The 26820-nt window shown below is 49.7% G+C and overlaps 1 protein-coding gene and 1 long non-coding RNA gene across 2 annotated transcripts; both read left to right on the forward strand.

The window, feature by feature from the left end:
• The first annotated feature begins 1894 nt into the window (after nucleotides 1-1894).
• Nucleotides 1895-3170, forward strand: LOC134156489 (uncharacterized). Its single transcript, XR_009961928.1, has 2 exons — nucleotides 1895-2039; nucleotides 2873-3170. It is a non-coding gene; the product is annotated as an uncharacterized LOC134156489 (long non-coding RNA).
• A 6512-nt stretch (nucleotides 3171-9682) lies between these two features.
• Nucleotides 9683-26492, forward strand: GDF6 (growth differentiation factor 6). The gene is made up of 2 exons (XM_062604548.1): nucleotides 9683-10153; nucleotides 19825-26492. Exons 1-2 carry the CDS (start codon nucleotides 9817-9819, stop codon nucleotides 20685-20687), a joined length of 1200 nt encoding a protein of 399 aa, XP_062460532.1. The 5' UTR covers nucleotides 9683-9816; the 3' UTR covers nucleotides 20688-26492.
• The last annotated feature ends 328 nt before the right edge of the window (nucleotides 26493-26820 follow it).

Raw genomic sequence — 26820 nt, forward strand, 5'->3', positions numbered from 1 at the left:
ATATCCTATTACTCCCTGAATGAGTAAGGCTGTCCTTGATAGAGCTATGGAGGAACATGATTCCAGTAAGTCATGTACAATTCTGGACTTGTTTTCTAAGCATATGTATTAATTTGTGGTGTTTTTTTTTTTTAAAAAAAAAAGCTCATTATGTTATTTTTGACCAATGCTCTCCTTTTCTATAGCTCTGATAAAGCTCAGTCTGTAAAATATTTCTTCAGCAAGCATTGACATTACCAAGAATAAAGCAAAAGAAATGTATATAAAGGAAAGATGGGGCTGTGATTAGATGTGGTGAAACAGAAGATGCCCAGCCAAACAATAAACTGTTCCTATTGACTTACCAGGGAAATTGGCCCTTTTGCTGAAGAACTACTGTGGGATTTCAGGCACAAATGAGTCTTGATGAATTTTGAGCCAACATTTGATTATTCATTATTTCATAAGTACTGAAAACTGTATACACGCTGGGGAAGTCTCCCCGTAATGTGCATTTCTCTGGTTTCCATTCCTTGTCATTCTGCTGTTGGGGATATTGAACACCTCCTGCTGTGGAATCCCTGCCCCAAGAAAGGGATGGTGTCAGCAGAGCACAGGCAGTGCTGAGATTTATAGAGAAGTAAAGACAACTTCTGATACTAAGCAAAGAAAACTGAGCTGGATAAAGAGCTTGCTCGAGTAAAACGAAGCTTCTCTCCATCACCACCACCACCTTCTCTCTCTTCCTTTCTTAACAAAAAAGAAAAATGTAAAATCCCCACTGAGTGTATTCAGCTGTTAAAATTTTATGATACTGAGATCCCCAGTTGTCACGAGCACTTCATGTAGTTTAATATGCAGTCGTATTCTTTTCAGTTTCATTTTCTTCCGCAGCTTCAGTTAATAAAACACTTTCAGACAGCCTGTTCTTAGCAGTTACAAAGTGCCTGGGCTTCTTTTATAAAGAGGAGAAGTGTATGCAGCTTTAAGAACTAATTTGTATGCACACACCTGGGTTGTCACCTGTGGGGTACCTTCACACATACAGAAGTGAAACTGCAACCATAATTCCCATTAACATCAGGGAGAGCACCATTTGCATATTTCCCTGTGTGAAGGAGACATAGGCTGGGCGGAAGCAGCTTTTTTCTGATCACCACAGACCAGCCCTGCCATAAAAAGGTCGACCCTCTGCCCCAGCCAAGACTTCCCTTGCCTGCAGATGGCTTTGGGCTCAGGCCCAAAATGAATAAACCTCTCTGGACTTCAGAAATTCAGAGGCAAACTAGCACCTCCTGAAGTATTGCACATTCATTCTCTGTTTCATCTGCAATGAGCATGGGGATTGTTATCTACACTGTTTGTACACCTTCAGCGTGACTTTCCTAAAGGACTTTTCTGTTGCTCGACTGGCATAGATAAAATACCCAGGACAAAATCAATGCTCACATTTTCTGTTTCTAAATGCACCGACACATTTAGTCGGCTGTCGATTACGGTTCGTTCCTTCCTTGCTGGCATTTGCCCACACCAGCTGCCCTGCACATGTGGTGGTGGGAGGGACAGGGGTGTGATTCCCTGTGCCAGGGCAGTGTTGGCATTGGCAAGGAGGAGTGACTCTGACATCCACTTCTGCTGCAGAGCTCTTTGTTTGCTACTGCACACTGGCATTGCTCTGGCTCGCTACCACAACTCCCATGTATAGAAAAACCCAACCTACAATAAAAGAAGGATAAGAAAGAATAATAAAAGGATAAGAAGGATAATAAAAGAAGGAAAAGAAAGAATAAGTGTACACACCGGTAGCTCAAGGATCAGACCAGCTGGCTTAATTAATCTCAGAACAAGCATTTAAAATAAGGAGATCCAGAATCATGATTAAGCTGAAAAAAAAACAAACCACCAACTGAAAATATGCTATGGGTGAGAGGTTTTTGCTGTCATCTGACTGGTGAAATCCTTCTTTTTCAGCCTCGGCGTTCCTTTCTATTACTCTCTTGCCTTTGTGGTGTTGAAAATCACCTGGGAAATCTATTTAATGATGCAGTTTTATGTAAAAGGTAACCACATTACTGAGCTAAATATAAAGCAGTCAGAGGAACTGAAAATAAACCGTTTTTGGTTTCTTAAGAGGTAGCACTGATAAACATTTTGGTCAGCCAATGTATTTTGGGGACAATGTTTAAGGAAACATTAGCTGCTAACATGCTTAGCTAGAAGTTTTATTCTCCCTGTGCCAGTATTTACAGTCACAGTTTACTAGGAAGCCTCTAATGATAACATCTTACTCCTTGTTTAATCATCTTCTACTCAGCAAAATAATGGAGTTAATTTGGGTCCGAGACAGGATGTGGACACCATGGCTGGTTCGGGCTGGGCACCACGGCTCTGTGCACCAGGGAAGCAATCCGTGGTGTGGGGCTGTGTGCCTCAGCACTGGCCCCTTGGACAAACACTTTAACTGTTTCCCTGGGGAAAGTGAGCGTCTTTCCCCCACTGTGCTTGTCTCTCATGCTGGACCAGGGGTAGGAAACTGGCTTTTTAAAATTACAGGGATTTTAAAATGCAAAAATAGAAAGCAAAGGGAAAGGATTACTGGCAGTGTGTGGGGATGTTTTCTGAGATGGACCTGAATTCACACTGAGGGTGCCCCTCTGTTTAGTAGGGAAGGTCCAGCTGAAAGCTAACATTCTGATATGAAACCACTTCCAGCCTGCCTTTTCCTCTCCTTCCTTGATTGCCTCCTCTTTCTCTCTATGCATTTCACTCCCTCCTTAATGAATCCAGCAACAACAACAAAAAAGAACAGGGGGGAAACAGTGTGACTAACATGACAGCTGTGGCCATCACACAGTTCAGTCTGTGCCTCCTCTTTCCCTACCACTGTCTTCAGGCATAACCTCCATAAACCCGAGAATGTCTCCAGCCCGAGTACTACTGCAAAACGCTCCTTCCAACACCAAAGTGTTGACAAGAGTCAACATGAATTTTGGACTTCCCAGGATTTGTTTTCCTTTGCCAGAGGCTGCTCAATTGGTACCCCCTGGTTTGGGTCTAAGGGGTTTCTTTAGTGGAAACGGCTGTAGGTCCTTGCCTAGGAAGGCAGTAAACAACACCCATGGGCTCAGCAGGGCTAGCACTAGCAGACTGCTTTGAAATGAATAAATACAAGGAAAAAATAAATTTTCCCTGCTAAGAAAAAAGTTAAATGGCAGTAGGATGGTGGGAAGCAGCCCCTGTCCTGAGGTGTTTGCAGCTAAAACAAGGAATGAGGTAGAAACAGCATCAAAGAGAGATGGAGTGACACTCCTGGGGTAGTGTGAATACAGATTAGATTGGTACCCACACCTTTGGGGTCTCAGGTAAGCTATTCACCTGCATCCTGACACGGACAGTCACTGAGATGCCTTAAAGTCACCTCAGGGCCTGTGAGAAAATCCAGCTGCGGTGCTCAACGTGCCTGCCCATGCAGGAGTGATGAGAGGGAAGCAAGGGAAATGAGAGAAAAGAACTGTAAAATAAAAGGATGCAAATAAATTCCTTTGTGGTGTTAGGCCAAACTGTGACAGTGCAGCACTTTATACAGATTCATCTTTTTTAAACAGGAATTTGGTCTATGTTCCTGTCCATTTCCAAGCAGAACTTGTGTTTGTGATCATTCATGACAGTGAGCATTGCTCCATAACCCCAGCCTGAGCAAAGCCAAAGCTGAAAGCCTGAGCTGAGGTACTTATCCCCCAAAAAATCCTCCAAAACCCTACAGTTATATCAAGCTTAGGAAAACTGTAAGTGTGCTTCTGTAGAACATAAAAGTGCAATAAATGTCTGGAAGTTATTCCACAAATTTTTTCTAAGATCAGAAGTTACCATTCATATATGAGCTCCCACACTCACTGCACTGAAGCAAAAAGCAGCCATAAATATATGGTCACTAAGTATTAACGACAACAAATAGTATTATTCAGCCCACAAATGGAGAGGGCTGGGGCTGAGGTCCTTTTTTGTCCTACAAAATTAGGAATTGTGGGTACTCTGCATAGAAGAAGCAGAAATGCCGATACCCTCCGAGGCTGAGCTCACAGACTAAAAGTCAGGCTAAGAAGAAAACAATAAATTCATATGCCACCAACCTCCTCAGAAGAGAGAAAACTGCATCAAAGCAACAGCCTTTCACTTTCAGCCCCCAAGAGCTGAAATGAGCAGGCACAGAGATGGTAAGCTGTTCCCATCCTGCCACTGGCAGCAGGATATGCATTATTCAGGAACGACAGAAATTGTGTGAGTTAGCAGTGTAGCTGAACAAATTAGAAGTGATAGTATAACTGGTGGATCAGTTTGTATAGCTGGAGCTCTGAGACAGAAATGCAGATTATGGCAGGTTAATGGGTACTGTGACATTCCCTATACATGTAAATAAACACTGCATTTGAGAACCTCTGTTTTCCCCAAGCACTAGTAAATAAAAGTATAACAGAGACCTCATGTAAAGTAACCATATGCTTATAATTATACAAACATTGTAGATCCCCTGTGTGAAATTTCACATCGTTATTGCTTCTATTTTAATGTTTACAAAGTTCGCAGTAATTTTTCAAAACCAAATCTGTCCTAAACAGGAAGGACAATTTCCTACATCATTTTAATTTTCTACTCCAGAGCAAATGAAAGCAGAACCGCTCGTGCAAACCCCTTCCCTTCTCCTGCTCTACATGCTGCACTTCGTTTCCCCGATGTCAGGATGTGTTTTGATATACCAAGAATGCAGGAGTGGCTTCACTCTTCATGCCCATATATTAAGTTTTTAACTGTGAGTGAGAGACAATATGGTTCTAATCTAAGACAGTGACAAAAATGCAGAGAGCTTGTAGAAAAGCAACATCGTCACTGGTTCGTGGCAAAATGAAACACTGTAAAAAGCAGCAGCGGTGCATAGGGTTAGCCCTGCTACTTCTCCTGACTTTTCTTGTGAGAAGACCAACTGCCAAAAGCAGGAGCAAAAGGAAGAGAAATGGGAAAGCCTGTCCCCATGCTGTAGGGCTGCACAAGCCTCAGCCAAGCTGGAGTGAGGGGGACTCGCCTGGAAGAGCCCCCCCCCTCCCGGACATGGGGCATGGGGAGAGGCACAGATCCCTTGCAGGACACTCGGAAAGCAAAATAGAACTTTCCTTGGAGGACCACAATGTGGGAGCTGGTTCAGATTCTCCTCAAACAACCCTATTTATTTGAGTATGCTTCTTCACCTCCTGTTAGTTCACATACCATAGTTTTGACAGTTAAAATTCTTTGTCTTCTTAGGCATTTGAGGTTTCTGTTAACAGTTTGGAGAGTGGGCAGGATGAAACACATATGCTGAGAAATGATGGTTTTCTCTATTAAGCACAAAAAGATCCGTATTTGGCCAATGTGATGGTCCAGGATGCAGACAGCAAAGAAGGGAACTTGGTGCTTTGTCCCCGAGGATGCTCTCAGCTGAGAGCAGGGCAAGCCAGCTGGGAAGGAGGCAGGGAGAGGAGCTAGAACATTACTCAGAAGGGAAGTTCATCTGGGGAAAGGGAAGCAGCTCCTGTGTCAAAAACTATCTTCTGAAAACAAATATTCCTGCTCGTATGGAGCACCAAACCCCAACCTTTTCAGAAGTAATTCAGCAAGGAAGCAGAGGTGTTAAATCACTGAAGCTAAAAGTGATCAGAGTTTAATGCCTCAGATTTGGGGCCGTTGAAAAACAAGACACATTTTCAAATCTAAGGGTTGTGGAGGCTGGTGTTCTGCTGGAACCCAGCATATATGGAATGCATGGGCATCTCAGAAAATGTTGTGCTAACTGCTCTGCCAATAGGATTTCCTACCCCCTAATTACATGGTGTGACCACAGCCTTTTTGGAGCTTTTTGTGGTAAAAGGGGAAGAAGCTCATATTTTGAGTGGGTACATTTTTTACTCAACTTAATAAAGAATGATTTTGTTTCACAGAAATAAAAACCCTACAATTGATCACTCATGTTGAAAAGAGCCTCAACATAGCTGTAAAAATATTAAAGATATTAAGGATTGTCTACAAACTGGTCAGCTCTTTAATAACACCACTTATGCACAACAGTAAGTGTTCCAAAAGGCCACAAACTAGAGGTGAAATGAGTGATGCTTAAGCTTGGCTTGACCACTTGTGCAGGGATGAATTTTAACCTCTGACACTAGTCCTCAAGATTGCTGCTCATTTTATGGTTATCCCATTAAATTTCTGAGGTAAGAGAGGGGGAAATACATTTGATTTGGGCTTTCAAACTTGCCTCTGATGATTTTTCTTTTTCCCAGAATAAAAATTAACAGAAAGGAAAAAATTCATAGGATGTGAAAACCGTGTGTGCTAGCGCAAGAAAACAAATTAAACTGGTTTTAAAACTGCAGTTTTTCAGCCTCCAAATTGCTTTAGTTTGGAGAAACACATTTGAAATTAAAAAAAAAAGTTACAAAATATTCATAATGCAATTCTGACCGCAGATCTGGCCAACTTTTATTGTTAAGAAAACCAGAAAGGAAATTATTTTAAAATATGCTATTCTTCTTTTCTGGTGGCGGCTATTATTTTACTCTACTTATTGTTGCTGCCATTATTACGCTCTTTGCTGAGCCCTGAAGTCAGGATCCCAAATGTTTCACAGACACTGATTCATTGTCCTGCTGCCTAGCGAGGTGCCTGCTCCTGCCTGTGGTTCCCAGGTCTGCTTCCACACAGTTTTCCCAATGCCCCTCAAGACCAAAACTTCTGAAGATGGTTTGATGTATTCAAGTCCCTTGCAGTGATCTGACTGTGTAGCTGCATAAGACACCATGACTGCTACATCTTCTCAGTTCCCTACACTTCATCGTTCCCTTAAGTGATGAACCTGGCAATTATCTGTATTGAACAATGGCATTGTCTTCCGAAATGACAAAGGACACCCTGAGCAATGGGGCCTAACACAGGAACAGTCAGGAGAGCAGCATTGCCTATTTTATGGCTGTTGCTGCTAGCTGTGTAAGCTATCATCTGGTGCGCATCACTGTTTAGGGGTGATAACAACGGGGTATGTGCTTCCCTCTGTGCTGCCTGAAAGGTCACTGGAGCCAGGGGAAAGCCCTGTTGACTGCAGAAGGCTTCAAGTCAGGCTCCCAGTAAAGAATCAAGAGTGGAAAGCAGCCATGTGAGTCAATTTCAGAGAATGAGTTAAAATGTGCAAAAGCAGCAGGTAGAAATGAAATCGGGCTGATGGAAGTTGCTCTTGAGACCACTCGACCCTTGCAGCTTTGCATTAGTATGAAGCCACCTTCCCTTGGGAGAGGAGGAGGCCAAGGGAGGAAAAAGCTGAGAACAAAGAGGGAAGAGGAGAGACAGACTGAGAGACAAAGGCAGGAAGGGAACAGACACTCTGGGAGCAGTGGGGGGACCCTGGAAATCAGCAGGGTGGGAGTGGGAAAGGGCAGCCGTGCAGCAGCAGCACTGGAGACCACAAGGAGGGGATGTGGCAAGTGAAAACAATATCAGAAAAGGAAAATAGGACAATGAAATGCAGCAGGGGAGAAAAGAAAGAGCCTGGGGGACTAAGGTTGGCGGAGAAGTTGGCAGAGAAGAAACTGGAGCTGGGCAGCTGATTAGAGATAGCAAGCAGGAGCATGGAATAAGTGAAGAGGGCACAAAAGGGGAAGAAGGAAACAAAAAAAAAGTGATGGTAAAGCTCCAGAAGGAACTGGGTCATGGCAAGAAAAAAATAGCCAAAATGCTAAGTACAGAGCAGAAAGGATGGGAGTGGCAAAGGGGAGCAGAAGTAACAAAGGTGAGGCATCAGAAAAGTGAAACCGAAGGGACAGAAGGCGGGGGAAGGTCCCAGAGCGAAAAGCAGCTGATGAAAAGGGAGAGGAATGGTCAGGAGGGCAGCTGTGAAGCCCGGGGACAATAAATAAAAGGGGGTGAAAAACCAGTATGGAACAAAGTGGGAATGGTTTTGCAGAACACTTGCCTCATTTCTGCACTGTCACTGATACTCTTTTGGAGCCCTGATTCTTCACAGTTCATCTGCCAGCATGTCACAGCACATCTATCCTGCTAAAAAGAAACTAAGGCAATGTTAGGCCTCTTCTCTAATCCAAGCTATACCATGTGTCCCACATCCATGTGGTCACATCCAAATGGCTGTCTAGGGACAGCCCCTGGCACAAGCCATAACTTGTAACAGGCCTGGGCACTGTTTGGGAAAGTGCTAGCTGATGTGGGCCAAAACCACAACAGAGCCATATGTGGAGGGTTGTGGGGAAGCGCCTTACAGTAATCTCCTTCAGCAGTGGCAATGCAGCCTTGGTCACTTGGAACCTGAGTCCCTCACTTACTTTGAACGTGCTCCTCATCTCCCCAAGCATCTTTTCCCAGGAGCTGGGGAGCAGGGTGGGACTGAGCTCCCAATAAGAAAACTGGGACCTACCAGGCTAGATGCTGGCTGCATATGCCCTAGCTGTGTCTGCCTCACCGACTGATGTCTGTGTTGCACCGGGAGTTGTGCCAAAAGCCCAGGTATAAGTTGTCCTCTCTTGGTGGAAGATGAGAACGGGAAAGAAAAAGACAAAGTCCAGTGACTGCATGATCATGACATGAAGAACAGCTGTTGATAGAGGAGATGTCAAATTCAACATGGACTGAAAGCCAGATGCCCATTATTTGCTATAGACTGAGCTTTCACTGCACAGCCCTCAGGCTGTAGCATCTCTTGGTGGAATGAGAGGAAAATCCACCAGTGGAAAGGTAGGAAGATGTGGAGAATGGGACATCAGGAGAGGAGAGGAGAGGAGGGAAACAGCACAGAGCAGAAGAAAGCAAGTGGAGAAGGAGGATGAGGAGGTCTGGAAGAAGCAAGGAGGGAGCAGGACAGGCAGGGTAACGCAAGCTTCTTACCATGCTTTGCCCATGACTGTGAACCCTAGATAGGTGGTTGGATGAAACCGTTTGGAGATATGACACCAGTCTTACATGAGAGGATGCACCTCTGAAAAGCCAAACGAAAAGGGGTGGGTGAATCCTGCTTCTGCTCCACTGCTGTCTTCTGCATGACCAATGCAAGAAAGATATTGTGCCCCACTCTAAGGAACTTTTCTGCCTGCCCCATTCTGCTTAGCTTGCCAGCACTGTCTTCCCAGTGCTGCATTTTCCCAGACCCCAGCCTGGAATGCGCTCCTCTCAGACTGGTCCCCTCTTGGTGGCTTTGCAGATTTTGAGAGAATGAGAATGGTCTCTGCCTCCGTCCCAAGGCTGCCCACTAACTGGGCCCTAGTGCATTCCAAGGTGAGATCCCCGCTTTCCACCAGATTCTCCTTCTTGCAAGACCCGTGCTTTGTGGCAAGTTCTTGCTCACATAGCTGGGAGAACACGAAGGATCTCAAGCAAGACCGTTAGCATTGCGTGAGTCTGCCCTCACCCGACACTGCAGCACCCAAGGGACACCTGAACATGCCAAAGCATCGGCCAGTTGACGAGGATTGGTATCCGACGGGCTGCAGCAAGACACGCAGCATCTCCCCCCAGCCCTCATGTCCACTTCCCACGCGGAGTACACATAGAGGACGGAGTAAAGGGACCCCCGAGCACCCGTCAGCGGGGTGTCCCGCCCCGCGGGGCGGGCTGGGTGCCCCCACGGGGCGGTCCGCGGCGGGGCGGTACCCACGGGGCGGGGCGGGCTGCTCCGGGCCGAGCCCGCCCGGGTGCAGTCCCCGCTCCGCGCCGCGCCGCCGCGCAGTCCCCGCGCTGCTCCGTGGGCCGCCGGAGCCGCACGTCGGGCCGCCCTCCTCTTCCTCCCCACCGCCGCCGCCTCTCGCTATGAATGCACGCCGGGCCCTGCTCTCCGCCGCCTTGCTCGCCAGCCTCCTCTGGGATTTACCTTGCTGCCTCCCGGCTTCCCTCCCCACCGCCTCGGAGATCGCCGCCTCTTCCAAAGGCGGACGGGGCCGCAGGGTGCCGCGGTCCCCACGGGAGAACCGCCCGCGGCAAGGCGGACACGCCGTGGGCCGGGCGTTCCCACGGGCGGAACCCCACGAGTACATGCTATCTCTGTTCAGGACTTACTCCATCGCAGAGAAACTGGGCATCAACGCCAGCTTTTTTCAGTCGTCCAAATCCGCCAACACCATCACTAGTTTTGTAGACAAGGGACTAGGTAAGTTCTGTCCCTTATCCTCCCTCATGCCCCTCACCGTCCCTCCGGGGCTACGTGCGCCCCTTCCCGCAGCGTTCTGCAGTGCGAGGCTCCCGTCCCGCGGAGTCTGGCCCTGGGGAGGTGGGGAACGTGCTGCACTGGTCACTGGTGTTTCCTGCCTCCTCGGTATCGCAGAAAAGTGGATCTTTCGGTAGATCACAGAATCGCGTTGTTTTAGTTGAGGGCGAACCCGCGGTGCGGGTGCAGCGCAGCGAACTGTCCCGCAGCGCTACACCCGCGCCGCGGCAGCCGTAAATGCTGCATACGAGAAACACGCGTGTTCCTCGCGGAGTCGTCACAGGATGGTGGGAAACTCTCCCCAGCTTTGCAGGCGCGTTTTGAGTGCAAATGCAACTTCGGGAGAGAAAAGAAAAATCGCTCTTCTGGTTTCTTTGAGTATGTCGGAGAAAGGATCGCTCTTATCGCTGCGGTTGTAAGGCAAATAGAAAGTTCAAACTGACCGAGGGCAAACATTTGCTGCCTAAAGCTGCTCTCGCCTAGGGTCGCTTTATCGGATTTACCTGGAAGAGCACCAGCCCCGTTGGGAAGCACTAGGGCTGGGACGTAGCCCGCTCCGCTTGCGGGGAGGCAGCCCGAAGTCCAGGTAAACGTCGCCCCCGGGCTCCTCTGGGCGGCCCGGACCCGCTGTCTGCTTGGGGGCTGCATCCTGCGTCCGCTGAGCAGGGGGAGGCTGGTCCGCAGCAGTCCTGTCCAGGACCGGCAGTGGGGCCGCTCCCCCGGGCCCGCCGAGGGGGGCAGAGGACGGGGTGGGCGGCAGAGCCCGGTTCAGGCCAGGCTCCAGGCCTTGTCCCCACTCTCGCGGGACAGCACCGGTACCGCGGGCTCCCGGGACTCCCTCGGCGACCTGCAGCCCCTGTCGGGGTCCTGCTTTGTTTTTCTCTCTTTGTTTTATCGCTAGTACCGGGGCGGCGGGTGAAGGTTTCTCGGCGATCCGGAGGAACATTTCCCTTCCTCTTTTTTTCTCATTTCTTTTTCACTACCCTGGTTTGTGAGTCATTAAGGACAGACTAATTAACAGGTTCCCAACGCGTGCTATGCATTCTTTCCTTCTCCCCCTCTCCCATATCTGAAGACCCACCCCTCCGCCCGCCCCCAGCGAGACCCTGCCCGTGTACCTGCCGGCGGCTGGCAGCGGCTTCCCCCCGGGACCCAGAGAGTTGAGCACACCGACCTCCCCTCTTCCAGCAGTTTTAGGGCAAAACGCAGCTCCGGGAAAACCGCACGGCTCCCCTTAACTCCAGGAGCCGCTTGCTACCCTAACCGAACCCCAACCACCCCCCCCTGCCTTCCCCCCCCCCCCCCCCATCCGGAGCTTTCCCTCTCCTCCTCGGACCCACGGCCCCATGGCCATCCCCGGCTCGGGGCCGTTCCTCGCCGCGGAGGGATCGCGGCTGGGCTCTCTCTCCCCCTACCCACCCCCGGTGCCCGTCGCACCCGTCGGGGCTCGGGAGGATGCGTGGAAGCGCCCACAGTGGGTGCTCGCTGTCGGGAGCGCCCCTGGAGGAAAGGGGGACGGGGATTCGCTTTCCGCTGTCGCCGTGTGGAGGTTGTTGTTTTTCGTTGCTGTTAAACGAAGGGGTGGGGGAAGAGGTCTCGATTTCTAGAAACAGGGTTTGCAAAGCTCAGTGGTCAGAAGGAGCTGGCCCGCGTTCTCCGCCGGAAAGGAAAAGGGGTGCTAATTCTGAAATCCGCGGGGAACTAGAGCCGCGCTCAAGATCATCTTATTCTTGATAACGAGAAGAAAGACAGTTAATTTAACAAATTTAGCTCATCTCGCTGCATGGGAGATTCTACTCCGGGGGAAGTGATTTGCTAACAGAAGTCCTGGTTTGATTAAGGAAAAGCCTCACTTTTCCCCATTGATTTTGATTTGATGTGTCACAGACTGTGACCTTCTGCTGGACCTTCTGAGGGTTGCTTAGCATCGAGCCACTGATTGGAGTATTTCAACTCAGTGATCTAATTGAGTGTTCATGTCATAACATATCAAATATTGTCTAGTCTCCCATAATGAAGCGGACCAGCCAATGGCACATCACCAAAAAACTTCAAGAGAGCTTCCGTTCCTCTGAAGTGGTAGCTATTTTACTGCCCACCTCCCCGTGGGCTCCTAGCCCAGTTAATTGGCGAGCTGGAGTTGTGCTGATGATGAACAGCCTTTGCTCAGGGAAAGCGGGAAAAGGGAGGGGGAGTTTCTGTCAATTAATTTGCAGACAATATAGCCGACCAAATTAACCCAATTAGATGGGCTGCTCTTTACCTAAGCGGCAGGACCGGGGGAGGCGGCGGTGGACGTCCCTCCTGCCCTGCCCAGCCCACACGGCATCCTTCAGAGCAGGATTTGGGGGGGGACAGCAGCTCCGAGAGAAGCACGGAGCAGCTTTTACTCCTGCCTGACGAGAAATACCTTTCCCGCACGGCATGGGCTGCCGTACCTGCGTGTCCGTGGGAGCATCCCACGGGATAGGTAACGCGGCGTCGGCTCCTGTCCGTGACGGCCCCAGGACAGTCTGGCCCAGTGCCCTCGGTGGCGGAGGGTGCGGGCACCAGCCCCGGCCAGGCACCACTCCTCCCCGCCGCTCCTTGCTTTCCTTCCCGCTTGGAGCTAGGAAGATCACTTTCAGGGCAGCTCGAGAGAGAGTACTCACTACCTCACTACCGCGTTATACATACACACACACACGCACATATGTATATATATATATATTTTCCTACACCCCCCATGGGTAGAAAAAGGGCGCAGAAAGGGGAGAAGGATTTGCGATTCCCACTTCTACACCCCCTCCCGCCCCCCACTCGCTTCCCCTTGTTACGGTCGCAAGATCAGACAGGACCTAGCTGAATGTAGGAAAATTACTGTTGGCACATGAAGTAACTCATTAAAACGCAGATGGTGCTCTCGCTGGCCTCAGGACCCCCAGCATTGGAGCTCCACAGTAAGGCAGGACAATTAGGAGCTGCAAGGACTCCACCAGGCGGGGGGGAGAAAACAGAGTAAGAGAATGGACCTATAAACAAGCAAATCCACAGCTAGCAAGAAACACGGCACGGCTCGGGACAAACCAAAAACAAAAAAAAAAAGAAATAGCCGGGGTGCGAGGAGAGCGATTTTCAAAAGGATCTCCCGTGGGAAGCAGATGCCTCAAGGGCCTTTGCCCTCTGCATCTGCGGAGCTGCCCGCAGCCGCGGTAGCGCACCAAGCTCATGTGTGCGGACCTTTGAGCTCCGCACCCAAGGGATGAGGAATTCGAAATGGGTCTAGACCGTCTCCTTCTTCCATCCCCGTTTTCTTTGTGCCGTTTCGTGTTCCAGTCGAGAGGCAGCTGGTTCAGACGGGCAGGGGTCCGGCCATTATTTCTCTCTTGCCATTAGGGTCGGGAGGGGGTGAGGACGGGAGGGCAGGACGAAAGGGGGATCCCGTGTGCAGAAGCTGGAGGCTGCCCGGCTGTGCATGTGTCAGAAGCAAAGAGAGTAAATCCCAGTTGAAGTTCATCTACTGCAACATGTTTATGCAAAACAGCGGGTTTCTGGGTGGACCGAAAGCTGCAATGCAGCGTAATCTGCGCAGCGCCTTTGCCCAGGCAGTGTTGTCGTTGGCAGAAGGAAAATGAAATATAAGCAAGGAAGTATTTTAATGGGGAAGGAGGGAATTCACAACTGTTAATTATTTGGTGACCTTGTATTCGATTTGTTTGAGCCTCTTATAAAAACACTAATGCAGACCAGACGGCCGGAGCGCGGCAGCGAGCAGCCGCTTCTCATCCCCGCCAGGCGCCCGGGGGAAGACCTAGTGGCCCGGCCCGGCCCGGCCCGGCCCAGCGGAGCTTCCGCGCCCGCGGAACCGGCAGCGCGGGGCAGGCGGCGAGGAGAGCGGGCTGCGGCTCCGTGCTGCTGCGCCGGGGGGGATCTTGAGGGTCTTTGGGGTTTCATTCCCCGCGACGCGGGAGGGAGCGGAGAAGCGCGGGAGGAACGGGAGCCGCGGCCCCTCGTCTCTCCCCGTTCAGTACCGGGGTTTTCGGGAGGGGGTGGGGTGTGGTTATTATTTTGTTTGGGTTCTTTTGTGCGGGGGTTGCACAGTGGGGAGAGCGGTCGGGGACAGGCAGAGCGCTGGAGGACGCAGGCCGCGGAGCTCGGCGGGCTGTGCGCTGCCGCGGAGCCGCTCTGCTAACGAAAAGGAGTCACTAAAGCCTCTCAAGCCATTGCGGTGGCTCTTTTGGGACCCGATCCTGATTTTTTAATTTGACTTTTTAAATCCAGGAGCCCCTCTGCGGGGCTTGCTGAAAGATCGTGTTTAATTTTTTATTACCAGTATTTAATTTTGGATTTGGTTGGTTGGTTTTGAGGACAGTAGGACCAAGCTTTCCCCTTCGCAGTTGTTAAGCTTCAGCCGCCCGCGGGGCGATGCTGTGCCGCAGCCTGTGCTGATCCCGACCGGGAGCCGAGCAGCCGCCCTGAGCCAGCCCGGCCCTGGACTTTCACTCGCCAGACTTGTTCTCCTCCTTGCTTTGTAGTCTTATAAAAAAGAAAAGCAGCTAATCACAGAAATGCTCCTTTCCTTGAGATTTCGGTTCAGGCTGGAACTGAGGTTGAGCGTCCTTCCGTGCACGAAGTCTGGTTTATGAGCGAAAGGGGACGTTTAAGTCCTTGCTAGTTGTGGCTAGATCTGCGTGTTGTGTGCTGTATTCCACACACGTCGCTCAGAAATATCCTCCAAAGAGTCCCCTCACTCCATTTCTTAGCTCTGAGGAGTGGGAATATTCAGTCCGATTTTCTCAATAAGAACAATTTTGGAGGAATGATTTCTCCTCGATAGAAATATTTCGGGTAGTGAAACCGCCGCAAACGGGGAAAGAGAAGAGGACTCGGTTAGTAGCTGTTAAAGCAGGTAAAATCTCTCTGGGGAAGCCCCTCTCCGCCTCGGCGTGTCTCCCAAAGGGATGAGGACAGATGAGGGGCCCGGAACCCCGCGGGATGCCCGCGGGTGTTGCCACGGTTCCTCTGCACCCGAGGGCCGAGCGTCGCTTGCGGGTACCGGGGAAGCAGCGGGAAGAAGCAGCCGTCGGAGGCAGCGGGAGCTGGGCAAGGGCAGGCAGCCTTCCGCGCAGGGACGGGGAAGCGGTGATCAAAGGTATATCGCAGCCAGGTGCCTCCCCGCTCCGTCGGGAAAAGAATTTAAAGCAAAAGAAAATAATGATGGAGCCCTCCAGCAGCCCGCTGGGGTTTTGTCAGGGTTGGGAAGGCGTCCGAGGAAGGTGTGGTCTTTCCCGGTTACTCGATAGGGAGGAGAACGAAACGTTTACATCTAATCACTCTGTGTAATAAAAAACCGCGACGAGGCAGGCGCTGGGAGATGCGGAACTGAAACCCAGAGAAATACCACACATGGAGAGTCTGTCCCCCGATTCCACAGCACGGGTAATGCTCCGAAAGAGATACCTGTCAACCCTGTGACTCTGCAGACAACGTGTGGGAAGCCCCTCTCAATTAGCGGGGATATATGTTTTAATTTCCAGATTATTGTTGAGCGAGCGCCTGCGAAGGGTCTTTAAACTGAAAATGTGCTTTTGGTTTGCGAGTTTAAATATGGCTTGAAAAAGAATTTGGGAATGGGAAAATTCTTCTTCAATGTGGTTTGGGTATAATTTGCAGTGATGTAAAGTTAAGATCTGAGCCCTGATGAATTGGCAGGGAGCCCAGTACCTGATCTGCCATGAAAAGGGAAACTGTATAGCCTTCGTTAACCCCCCGCTCGCCTCAAAGCCCCGGCTGCCAGCGAGAAACGAAGCCCGGGCAGAGGGAGAGGCTTTGCACAGGAAAACGTACCAGCCAAGCCACTCATTTACCGTGAGATGATGAACCCGCCGCCACCGCGCAGCGGAGGGAAGCGGGGGGGAGAAGGCGAGAGGCGGAGGAAAGGGGAGCCTCGGCTCGGCTTGGTCCGGCTCTGCTCGCGTTGCGCAGGTCTCGCTGGCTGCCCGGAAGCTTTTGGAAGGGCAGAGCGGAGCAGGGCTGCCCTCGTCATCCACCGCTGACACACGTTGAAACTCCAGATAGATATACCCCCTTCTTCTCCCGCTCCGTCCAACTCCCAGTGTTTTATCTTCTCCCGAAAAAAATAAACGGAGAGTCGAAATAAAACTAATGCTTACAGCATAACTAACATTCATCTAAATTAACGTTACAAATATAAACACACCTCTCTGGTGCATTTCCCGCAATGTGCCTTTCTTCAGCCAGGCTGGATGTAACATGACTTTGCTGCTCTCTCCGAGTATTTCGGTAACGGGAATAACGGTAATGACAGCCTCAACTGGCCCGAGAGAAAGGCAGATCTCGAACTGGCTGTGAGAAGCCCCGGGTTTCACCCCAGCCGCTCCTTGGATCTAAAGCAAAACTGAAGTGAACAAGCCCCCATGCATGTGTGCTCGTCTCACGCAGAGGAGGGAACAGTCCGGGTATCCCCCACCCTACCGCCGCTGTCGTTCTTTGTATGCGTGGAGAGAGGCAGCTTGGCTGGAACAAAGGGTTCCCAAACCAGACCGAGCTTTCTCCGGCTTGCGGAGCTCCGGAGGTACCGTTTTCCCTCCCCGCCCTCCACTGCTTTTCCCACCCTCTCGACGGCGCTGGGAGCTAGCCAGTACTGGTTTAGGATTATGTATTCATCTGGAATTATTAAGTTACGAGAGTGAATAAATAGCTTTTATCTGATCGGATTCAAAGCTTCTTATTTGAAACAACCGGCAGCCCTGCCCCTTTTTCGGAGAGAGGAGCGGGAGCCGGCAGCTGCAGAGGGAATTTTCCAGCGCAGAGTCGTGCTGCCTGAACCCAGCCTGGGGACCCGCTTGCCCGGGGTCACACTTCTCTGCCATTCTGCTGTGTCCCCAGCGTGCCATGCCACCGAGCCAGCCGGAGTCGTCGTGCGACTCTTTCAACCTTCGCCAAGCTGGAGATTCGTAGGATGCTGTTGGGGAGCGCGTTGTAGGCGTACCCGCTGAGCAAGCCCTTGGCACCCGCAGGACCGGAGCTGGTTCTTTCCGTCCCCCCTCTCCCAGCCTTCCTTTCCGACGCATGACAGGGGTCTGCAGACCTTTTATAAACCGCTTCAGCAGCGGGACCCAGGGGAGTTCAGCGTCTCCCCGCCTCCCTCCCTTCTAACCCGCACGCCGAGATGTCACCCCTGAAGGGGCCGCCTCACAGCCACCGGCCTGGGGAGCTCGCTGCTACCTCTGTGTCCCCCTATCCCCCGGGAAAGGTCTGTCCTTTTTTTTTTCCCCGAAAGTGACCCTGCCCCTGCACCCTGGCAGGAATTCGGGGTCCCCACGGTCGGGGCACAGGCTGGGAGTAGGACGGGGAGGAGAGGAGGAGTGGTGTCTGCCCCGGAGGGACAGTAGGCTGGAGGCAGCGCTACCCCACCTCCACCGCATCACGACAGAGAGAAGCAAAGCGGGCGAGCATCTTTATTTGAAACCAAGTCTGACGCCCCCCATCTCTCTCCAGAAAAGAGATGGTTTAAAAGTGGAGCTGCGCCCAGGCCCGTCTCTGCCCACATCCCAAAGCAAGGCATAGGCGCTGATCTGGTTTCTTCGACGGTCGCTGGAGCCGTTGGAGGAAGGCGGGATACAGATCGCGGATCCAGGAGACCCGTCTGCACCATGTCAGATACCCGGGCATCTGACAGACGCTGGGCACAGGGAAAACCAAAGGCGAGGAGAAGGAAGAAGGGGACCCGAACGTTCTTGCCCGAGGGATGCATATCTCTTCTTTCTGAATCCCCCAGTTCTGCCCGGGACTCCCTCGAAGAAGGAGGCAATGGCTCCAGAGCTCTCCTGAGCTCCCGGATCCACCTCTCTCGCAACCCAGCCCCCGGGCCTACTGGCCCAAGCATGTGCAAGGGGGAATCACCCTCAAATCCACAACCGACCCATGGGCCAAGCCCTGCTTCATCCTTGCAGCACCGCCGAGATCGTCCAGCTCTTTTGGGCAGCTCTCGCTGGATTTCACTTTTCTTTCCAGCAGCTCGATAGAGCAGCTGCTGTCGTCACCTGCGGCTGTGACATTTTTCGGGTTGTGTGTATGTTTCTTACAGACTCCCTCCGCGCCCCGCGGGAGATATGAGCGGCCGGCGGGCTGCCTCCCGCTCCCGGCTCTGCGCTTCTCGCCGGGGAAGGAAATCGCCCATCCAGAGGCGGGAGGCGGAGGCCGGGATGCGGCAGGCCCGGGATGCCTGGAGCGTCTGACCCATTTTCAGGACCTGGTGGCTGAGGGGGGTGCTCCGGCCCCTCCGGAAGGGTCCGGCTCCTGCCAGTCTTCCGAAACGACCCTCTGGGGAGAGGTGGGGACCGAGGTCGTGCTCCGGCCTCCTCGCCCCGAGGACAGGGCAAGGGGCCCGATGGGCACCTAGCTCTGCAGCCGGGGGTGCCCGGTGTGGCAGGGTCCGGGGTAGCTGCGCGGGCAGGGGGTTGCTCTTGGCCGGCGGACGGGCTCTCCCTTGGGTCCTGTGGCCTGGCTGCAGGGCAGGTCTTTTGCCCAGCAATTCCCCCTGGCACTGCTGCACTCCACTCTGCATCTCCCTCTTGGTGTGTGGGGGAACGAGCGGACTTTCGAGCATGCTATTCTGCTCTGAAGCACATTAATTTTTACATTGCCGTGGCGCATCTGAAGGTCTTGGTTTGCATAAATCGTCCCCCTGTTCCTCCTGCCCCGCAGGAGGTTCCTCCAGATATGTCAGGTAGAACAGAAGTTGTGCAATACAGTGATTAAAATCTCAATGACCTTTGATATCAATACAATAAATAACAGAGGGCTTTAGTCTCCGTTTCTACCCCTGGAGCGGGCTGAGCTTGGAAAAGCGGCCATGGGCTGCTGAACAGAGGCTCCACTGACACTTTTACTATTGAGATCTACACAAGCTTTACTAGCTTCTGGGGAAACCCAGGGGCTTTGGGAATTCTTGTATTTGCTGGGTTGTAAACATTTTATGGGAAAGCAGCTCAGGGGAATCTGGTTTGCTTTCTGCTCTGCACCGCGCACACCAATGTGTCAAAAAAGAAGTCCAGGTTTTTCTCTTGGACGAGAATATATATGTGTATATATATGTGTGTGCGTAATGTACACAAGCACACAAACACTGACGGTCCCACACTGGTGGCAGGGCTGATGGGCAGAAGATGTGCGTGGAGCAGGGGCTGCTTCTGGTGTGGGTGAATGGTCTTATATTTGGTGCGGGTCCTTCCATACCTCCTCTCTCTTCCATCTTCTTCCTTCTTCTTCATTCTTCCTCTTCTCATTTTTCTCCTCCCTTTTTTTCCTTCCTTCTTGTTCTCAGTGTTCTTGTTCTCCTTCCTTCTTCCACTTTCTTCTTCTCATTTTTATTTTCTCTTGATTCTTCCATCTCATTCTTTTCTCTGAATTCCTCCTTCTCCTCCTTCTTTCTCCTTTTCCCCTCCCTCCCCCACGACCAGCTCAGCCCTGGCTCCCAGTGGAGGCCCGGGTACCAGACCGGAGCGGGCCCGGCGGGTGGCCAGAGGGCTGGCGGGCAGGAGCTGCCCTCGGAGACCTCTCGGCAGATCCCCCCTGAGCGCAACTGACTGTAATTATTTTTTATCTCGCAGACGATCTCTCGCCCGCTCCCTTGAGGCGGCAGCAGTATGTGTTTGATGTATCGACCCTCTCGGAGACGGAGGAGCTGGTGGGGGCCGAGGTGCGGCTCTTCCGCCGGGCGTCCCGCGCCCGCCCGCCGCCCGCCGCCCCGGTACATATGCAGCTCTTCCCCTGCCTGTCGCCACGGCCTCTGGACTCTCGAGCCCTGGACCCGCGGGCGGCCCCGGCCGCCGACTGGGAGGTCTTCGACGTGCGGCAGGGCCTGCGGGAGCAGCGGCCGTCGAAGCGGCTGTGCCTGGAGCTGCGGGCCTCGGCGGGCCGCGGGCCACCGCGCTGGCTGGACCTGCGGGGCCTGGGATTCGGGCGCCGGCCGCGACCGCCGCAGGAGCGGGCGCTGCTGGTGGTCTTCACCCGCGCCCGGCGGCGGAGCCTGCTCGGGGAGCTGCGCGCCGAGCTGGGCTCGCCGCCGCCGCCTGCTGTCCGCCGGCCGCCGCCCCGGCGCCAGCGGCGCACCGCCTTCGCCAGCCGGCACGGGAAGCGGCACGGCAAGAAGTCCCGCCTGCGCTGCAGCAAGAAGCCACTGCACGTCAACTTCAAGGAGCTGGGCTGGGACGACTGGATTATCGCCCCGCTGGAGTACGAGGCCCACCACTGCGAGGGGGTCTGCGACTTCCCACTGCGCTCCCACCTGGAGCCCACGAACCACGCCATCATTCAGACCCTCATGAACTCCATGGACCCCAGCTCCACGCCGCCCAGCTGCTGCGTCCCCACTAAATTGACTCCCATCAGCATCCTCTACATCGACGCGGGCAACAACGTGGTGTACAAGCAGTACGAGGACATGGTGGTGGAGTCCTGCGGCTGCAGGTAGCGGGCGGGACACCCCTCGGGGCTGCATCTGGCGGAGAAGCGCCGGCGGTGGCGAGCGGGGACGGCCCGCGCCCGCCCGGAGCGGGCTCGGCGCGTAGGGGAAGGTCGGGCGCCGGTTCCCGCGGGTGGCGGGCGTCGGGCAGCGCCTGCCCTTGACTACCGTGCGGGGAAGGGAGAGAGGGCAGGGCAGGCGGCCAGGCCCCGCCGGGTCCCTTCCCCTCTTTCCCCCGCTCTTTCCCCCTCTCTCCCTCCCTCCTTCCCTCTCCCGGGGTTTATCTGGCGATCTGTCCTCTTCCCTCCAAAGGTGAAGGCAATTTAACAAGTACAAAAAGAGTCGGGGGAGGGAGAGGGAGCAGACCGAGCCCTCTCTCTGAAGTTGCTCTGAAGAGGGCTGCTTCATTTCTGCCCTCTTTCACATTCCTGCAAGCTTACCAGCCAGAAATAGCCTCCGGCCCCCACCCCCAAAGGAAAAAAAAAAAAGAGAAAAGTTAAAAAACAAAAAAAAGCTCAAGATTGTAATTACCAGTTAGGTTTTATTTTAAGACAGCAATGAAAAACTGTGAAGAGCGAAGTGTTACAGAAAGCACAACCTGGGTGAATGGAAAGGAAACTCCCTCGGATTTCAGGAACAGCGCAAGGATGCCATTGCCAGGTCTCTAAGTAGCTCTAGCTCGGCAGCCCTCGCAACCTGCAGCAGTATTATACGCGAATGGTGTGCTTGAAAGGCGTTCTAAGTAAGATTCCTGTTTCTTTCCCGCCTTTGGTCTCAGCTGCTGCTTCACCTGAGGAAAGTGCACTTCGAAGCACGCGTAGCCCTTTCTTAATGTAACTGTTATGTTCGTAGTTTCAGGCTTTTCCCCACTGATTTTTAGAGTCGTCTTATTTGGTTTTGCAGAGCTGGTGAAAAAAAAAAAAAAAGATTAAAAAAAGAGAAGAGAATAATAATATAAAATGCTAATAAAAAGACTCGACCAGGAGCAATAATTTAAAATGCACATTTTGCTTTGGATGCACTGTTGTTCATATAAAAGTTGTAAATATTTGTTTATTTAAACAGACTGAAAAGTGCAAAATGGAGATGAACAACATGCATTTTTTTTAATGTACAAAACATTATATGCACTCGAAATGTTATAATTTCTAATATTTTTAAAAGTTTATATTTGAGTTGTACAGAATTAAGCATTAATCAAATATTTCATCCTTACTTAACATTATAATTTCCTTAAGATATTATTACAAAATTTAAATTCTGTGCTAATAATGGAAAAAAGAACTTTTTTTTTTACTGTCTACCTCACTATAATGCAAGTATTTACAACTCTAAAGTTATCTGAGGTAAATTAATATTCAGAACATTTTTACAATACAACTTTACTGGACGGTACTACAACTATTACTGTATTATTAAACATTTCTTTTTCCAAAAAGTCAGCTTGCTTTTATATGTTTTATTATTTGGTTAAGTAATGCTGAGTTCTTAAGTAAACATTAGCTCCAGTTCTACAAATGCTGCAGAGTTGAGTTGGAGCAAGTGCCACTTTGAGATGTACCTGAAACCATTCCTCCTATCTGAAGACTTTTTGTACTCCCACAAGATCTTTAGTTTCGTCTTTGGTATATGCTGGTGGCTCAGAGCTGCATTATGTTTGTCTGCATTTCATGCAATGATTACTATAAATGGGAGAACGCATTAAGGGGAAAAATTCAGACAAACCTTTGTAAATCTCATCTGTACCGGGTACGTTTACATACACTGTATGATGTTGATGAGCAAAAGACAATGAATGTTTTATAAATGATATTTATTTTAATGCAATGGGTAATATATTTATTAAATATTTCTTGGCTATCTCTTAGATAATGAAGAACTATTAAATAAGTAGCTGTTTCAGTAAGAGAAGGATTCCCCTCTTCTCTCACAGCAATGCTTGTGGAGAAGGTGGTGTAGGCAGTGTGGGGGCTCTTGGAAAAGAAAGTGCCTCATCTTATATGCAGAAGGGCTGAAAGAGATGCTCACCTTGTGGAATGTGTTGAAAACAAGGTTCTTTTCATAGAAAGTGGAATTTTTTTAACCTTATCACAAGATCTGATCACATTTTTCCCTGGCCAGCTTTCACCCCCTTGGACTGCTGCTTGAACAAAGGATTGCAGAATCACACCCGAGTGTTTGAATAGCAGCAGCTGAGAGACCTGTAGAAGACTCCAGCTTTAGAGCTGGTACAATTGCCAGAGGAATATTTCTTTTTAATACTTAATAGTGTTTCAAGTTCATGACTAATAGAGTCAGAAACCACAGCTTTAAAAACAGCTTTAGTTTTAAAGCTGGGTTTACCGTTTGGAGTGGTGTGAACTTTGGTTGCTGCTCTGACCACACTGGTTCAGTCTTCTGCTATGGATGAAGCTCCCTCTCTCTTTACGAAGGAAAGCAGTGGGCAAATGATGCCCAACAGGCTGCAGTGTGCTCTCTGAGGAATGGTAATCAGGATCCATAAGACGCCATCCACTGGAAATGACCACTGAGTGAATCATCGTTTTAGTTTGCTGCCTGGTGAGCAAATGAATTATCACTTGTACAGACAATGCTTTGGCTAAAACCATGCACTGAGATTTTCAATGCAATTTCCTTTCCATGTAAAAACCAGTGTCCCTTCTATTGCAAGACTGTACATTGCACGCTTGGTAGCAAGCTGGTCTGTCACTGAGCCATCCGTTCTGCTCTGCCTCAGATGTGGCTTTGGGGAACGTCATCAAACAAAGTTCAACTGTGGGAGGCCTAAGAAATCTCTCCTGAAAGAAAGTCCTCAGAGAGGCAACAGAGAAGACATTGCTGTCTTGGATATACAGTACAGAGCAGTTTGTATCTTCTCCTGCATTAGCTGATTTTTTGGTGACCTCTTTAATGGCCAGAAAAGGTTTGAAAGCAGTTTGTCCCAAATGTCTGATCTGTACTTGTTAACTTTTTAAGGGCAGTGAGAGAGCTGAAGAAAGGCAAAAATAGTCAGCATCTGCATTACCTGCTTTGGAGGCAAACCTTTTGGATTTTACTTACTGAAAGAGAGGGAACACTGGCTTTCTGAATGTGTGCTCTGTATGCTACAACTAATATAACATTATCTGAGCCCGTTTTGGCAAGTCTGCTCTTCCTAAAGATGGGATCTCCGCTCATTTCCTTTTTTAGGTCTGCAGTATTCTTTTGTACAAAACTGAGAATGAGCGGTACAGTGCTGAGAAGTGGAAAGATACAGCAAAGCTGATGGATGGTCTTTCCTTGCTTGCACCTCCTTTTCTTTCTCTCACCCTGCCCCCAAGAGCTAACTAGTAAACTGAATGAAAAATAGCAGTAATTATTTTTTCAGCTTTTACCACAAATACTGCAAGCCTTTGTTACAGAGAAACCCAAATATGGAAATTCAGCGGGTGCACAGCTCAGATCTCCCTGTCCTGCCAAAGTAATATGAATTTTCTTTCCATTTCTCAACTCCCCATGCTCAAAATCATATTTAAAAAGGGGAAATGATTTCTTTTGTTATGCTGCTGGCCAGAAGAGGGAGCAGAATCTATAAAGTAGTGGGAATAGACACCAGCAGAGAGAAGTCAGCTGAAGTCAGTCTAGCTCATGGTGTGGTATGTATCAAAAGACATTACACAGTTCATCCATCCCATTGGCTGTGTTGCTCAAATGCAAGAAAACCACCGGCTCCTCTTTGACGTATAGATATACATTGGAACAATTAAATTCTGAATATGAGAATGAAAAAAAGGTAGTGTGGAGTTTAAGCCCTAGCTTTGTAAATACTGCTTCTTTTTGGACCACAGACTCCCTCTTACATTGATTGATTTATGGGAGAGGTGTATTTGTGAAAATGAATTTTGTGGTAAAATGCTGGAACTTCCCCCGTGAAGAGTAGATCCAATCTTCTTTATTACCTGCACACAGATGAGAGGTTGGTCTGTTTACTGAAATGTATGAATTAATCATGTTTATTTTTAACACCTCAATGTTTAACCTTAAATATCACCTGAGAGACAGAGTTGATCACATTGCATGAAACATCTGCCTTCATAACCTCTTTGCTTCAGAAGCACATCTGAAGCTGTAAGGAAGTCGAGTGGCTGAACTTCACCTTTGTCAATCATTCAGATGCTGCGCAGCAGGACAGCAGATTTCAATAGCATGTAATTTGTTCTCTCACATAGGAGCCATGTGCCATAAAGCAGTATCCTCCCCTTGAGTGGGGTCCTTTGTCAGCATTGAGCTATATTATACGATCACATTTCCAAATATTTGTTCTTGTTTCTTTGCAGTGTCAGACCTGTTGTAAACTGAGGATGTTCCAGCTGTTCATAATTGTGAGGGACGAGAGTCAACATATTGTGCCTGCTGTGCTCATCATCTCCCTATTCCTTGATGACTGCAGCCTTGAAAAGTACCACTGTTGTAGTTAATATACATTCCTATTTAGTGTATCATACTGCTGGGAATTAGAAAAGGTGCTCCCAAGGTTTTAACCAGAGTTAATTTTGCACATCAGCCTGACACAGAGTATTGGATCCTATATTTGCCTATGTGCTAGCATTTTGACAAATCTAGTATTTGTTTAAACTGTGAATGCTGTCAGCCCTCTCTCTGAAACTGAGAAGCCTGAAATTGGACTGGGGACTTCTATCCCACAAGACCACTTTCTTAGTAACAACTTTCTGCACCATTTTTTGTGAAGACCCTTAGAGGAATCTCCATAGAATCACCAAATCATTTGTGTTGGAAAAGACCTTTATAATAATTTCTATGAAGCATTGCCTAATCACTGAAGAAACATTGTTTTTCAGAACATGAGAGATTTAGTACTAGAGACGAATTAGTGAGAAGACTCCAAGGACACCAGTTTTCAATTGGGTGAGCAGGAAAGACCTCAGGTGAATAAGAAAACTGAAGGACCGGTGGACAACTCATTTCTGCAGTGGAAGTGGGAAATTGCAGGAGGGCCGTAGAAGAGCAAAAGGGATAACGTAAGGGCACACTGCCAAACATCTGAGATGTCTTTGCACTAATGCTGAGAGTATGGAGAATAAACAGGAAGAACTGGAGATCTTGGGACACAACAAAAGCTACAGTTTAATCAGCATCACAGAGACTCAGTGGAATAAATTGCAGCACTTCAGCGTTAGCAGAAACAGCATAATTTGTGTAGGAAGGACAGGCAGGGAAAAAAGGAAGAGTATTATCCGGTATATTGGGAATGTGTAGAAGGCCAGAAAGGGGAGAGACAGAGCTGTTTGAGTTAAAATTGAGAGGTACTGTAAAGCTCTTCTAAAGGTTACTTAATGAGGAGGAGGAGGCCAATGTCGTGTTTTTTGAGCAACTACTGGGAGTGTCCTGAGGATGTGAGGTAGTGGTAAAAGAGGACTTTACATAACCAGATATCTGTTGTAAGAAAAACAAACAAGCATACAAAACCCAACAAAACCCCCAAACCAACAGCACAGCACAGACAGTTCCTCAAGATTTTGGAATGTGTTGGAACAACTTTTTGTTTTGAAGAGTGGAGGCAGTTACAGGAGACATGACTAGATAAGCTATGATAGATATAGCTAATAAAGAGAAACTTGCTAGAAGACAATTTGAACTCATACATCTGTGGAAAAGGAGGCTTGAGGGGAGGAGGGCAAGATGAAATGACTCTTGTAAGGCGGACTTCCTCATGTTGGGGAATTGATAGGGAAGGTTTGCAGGGAGGAACCAAAAGGAGCTTAAGGAAACAGGCAGTTTGGAGGAAGTCCTTATTTAAAGGTCCCATAGGAAGCTATCCTGAGCACACAGAAGAATTAAGAGGCACCAAAAATTACATATCAGCCAACCTGCCTCAGATATCTCAAATACTTTGAGAACTACTGCAGAAAATTCAAGTACTTCATGTAATGGCTACTGCAGAATGATAAGGTGATAAAATCATCCAGCATGAATTTATCCAGAACAAATCATATCCAAATGGTCTAATGTTCTGCTTTGATAAGAGTGAAATGTAACTCAAGCATTTAAGAAAATGGGTTTCCAAATGATCTTGCTACATTGAAAGAGCAGCTTGACATAAGTACAATGAAATGCAATATCAACAAATGCAAAATACTACACC

The sequence above is a fragment of the Pezoporus occidentalis genome, unplaced genomic scaffold, assembly GCF_034315485.1.
Source record: "Pezoporus occidentalis ecotype Australia unplaced genomic scaffold, CSIRO_AGI_Poc_V1 ctg87, whole genome shotgun sequence".
Taxonomy (NCBI): domain Eukaryota; kingdom Metazoa; phylum Chordata; class Aves; order Psittaciformes; family Psittacidae; genus Pezoporus; species Pezoporus occidentalis.

What these genes read in the sequence shown, in the direction of transcription:
- GDF6 (XM_062604548.1), top strand. Translation starts at nt 9,817, where the DNA reads ATGAATGCACGCCGGGCCCTGCTCTCCGCCGCCTTGCTCGCCAGCCTC. An exon ending in TTTTGTAGACAAGGGACTAG is followed by an intron (nt 10,154 to 19,824) that starts GTAAGTTCTGTC and finishes TTTATCTCGCAG; the next exon opens with ACGATCTCTCGCCCGCTCCC.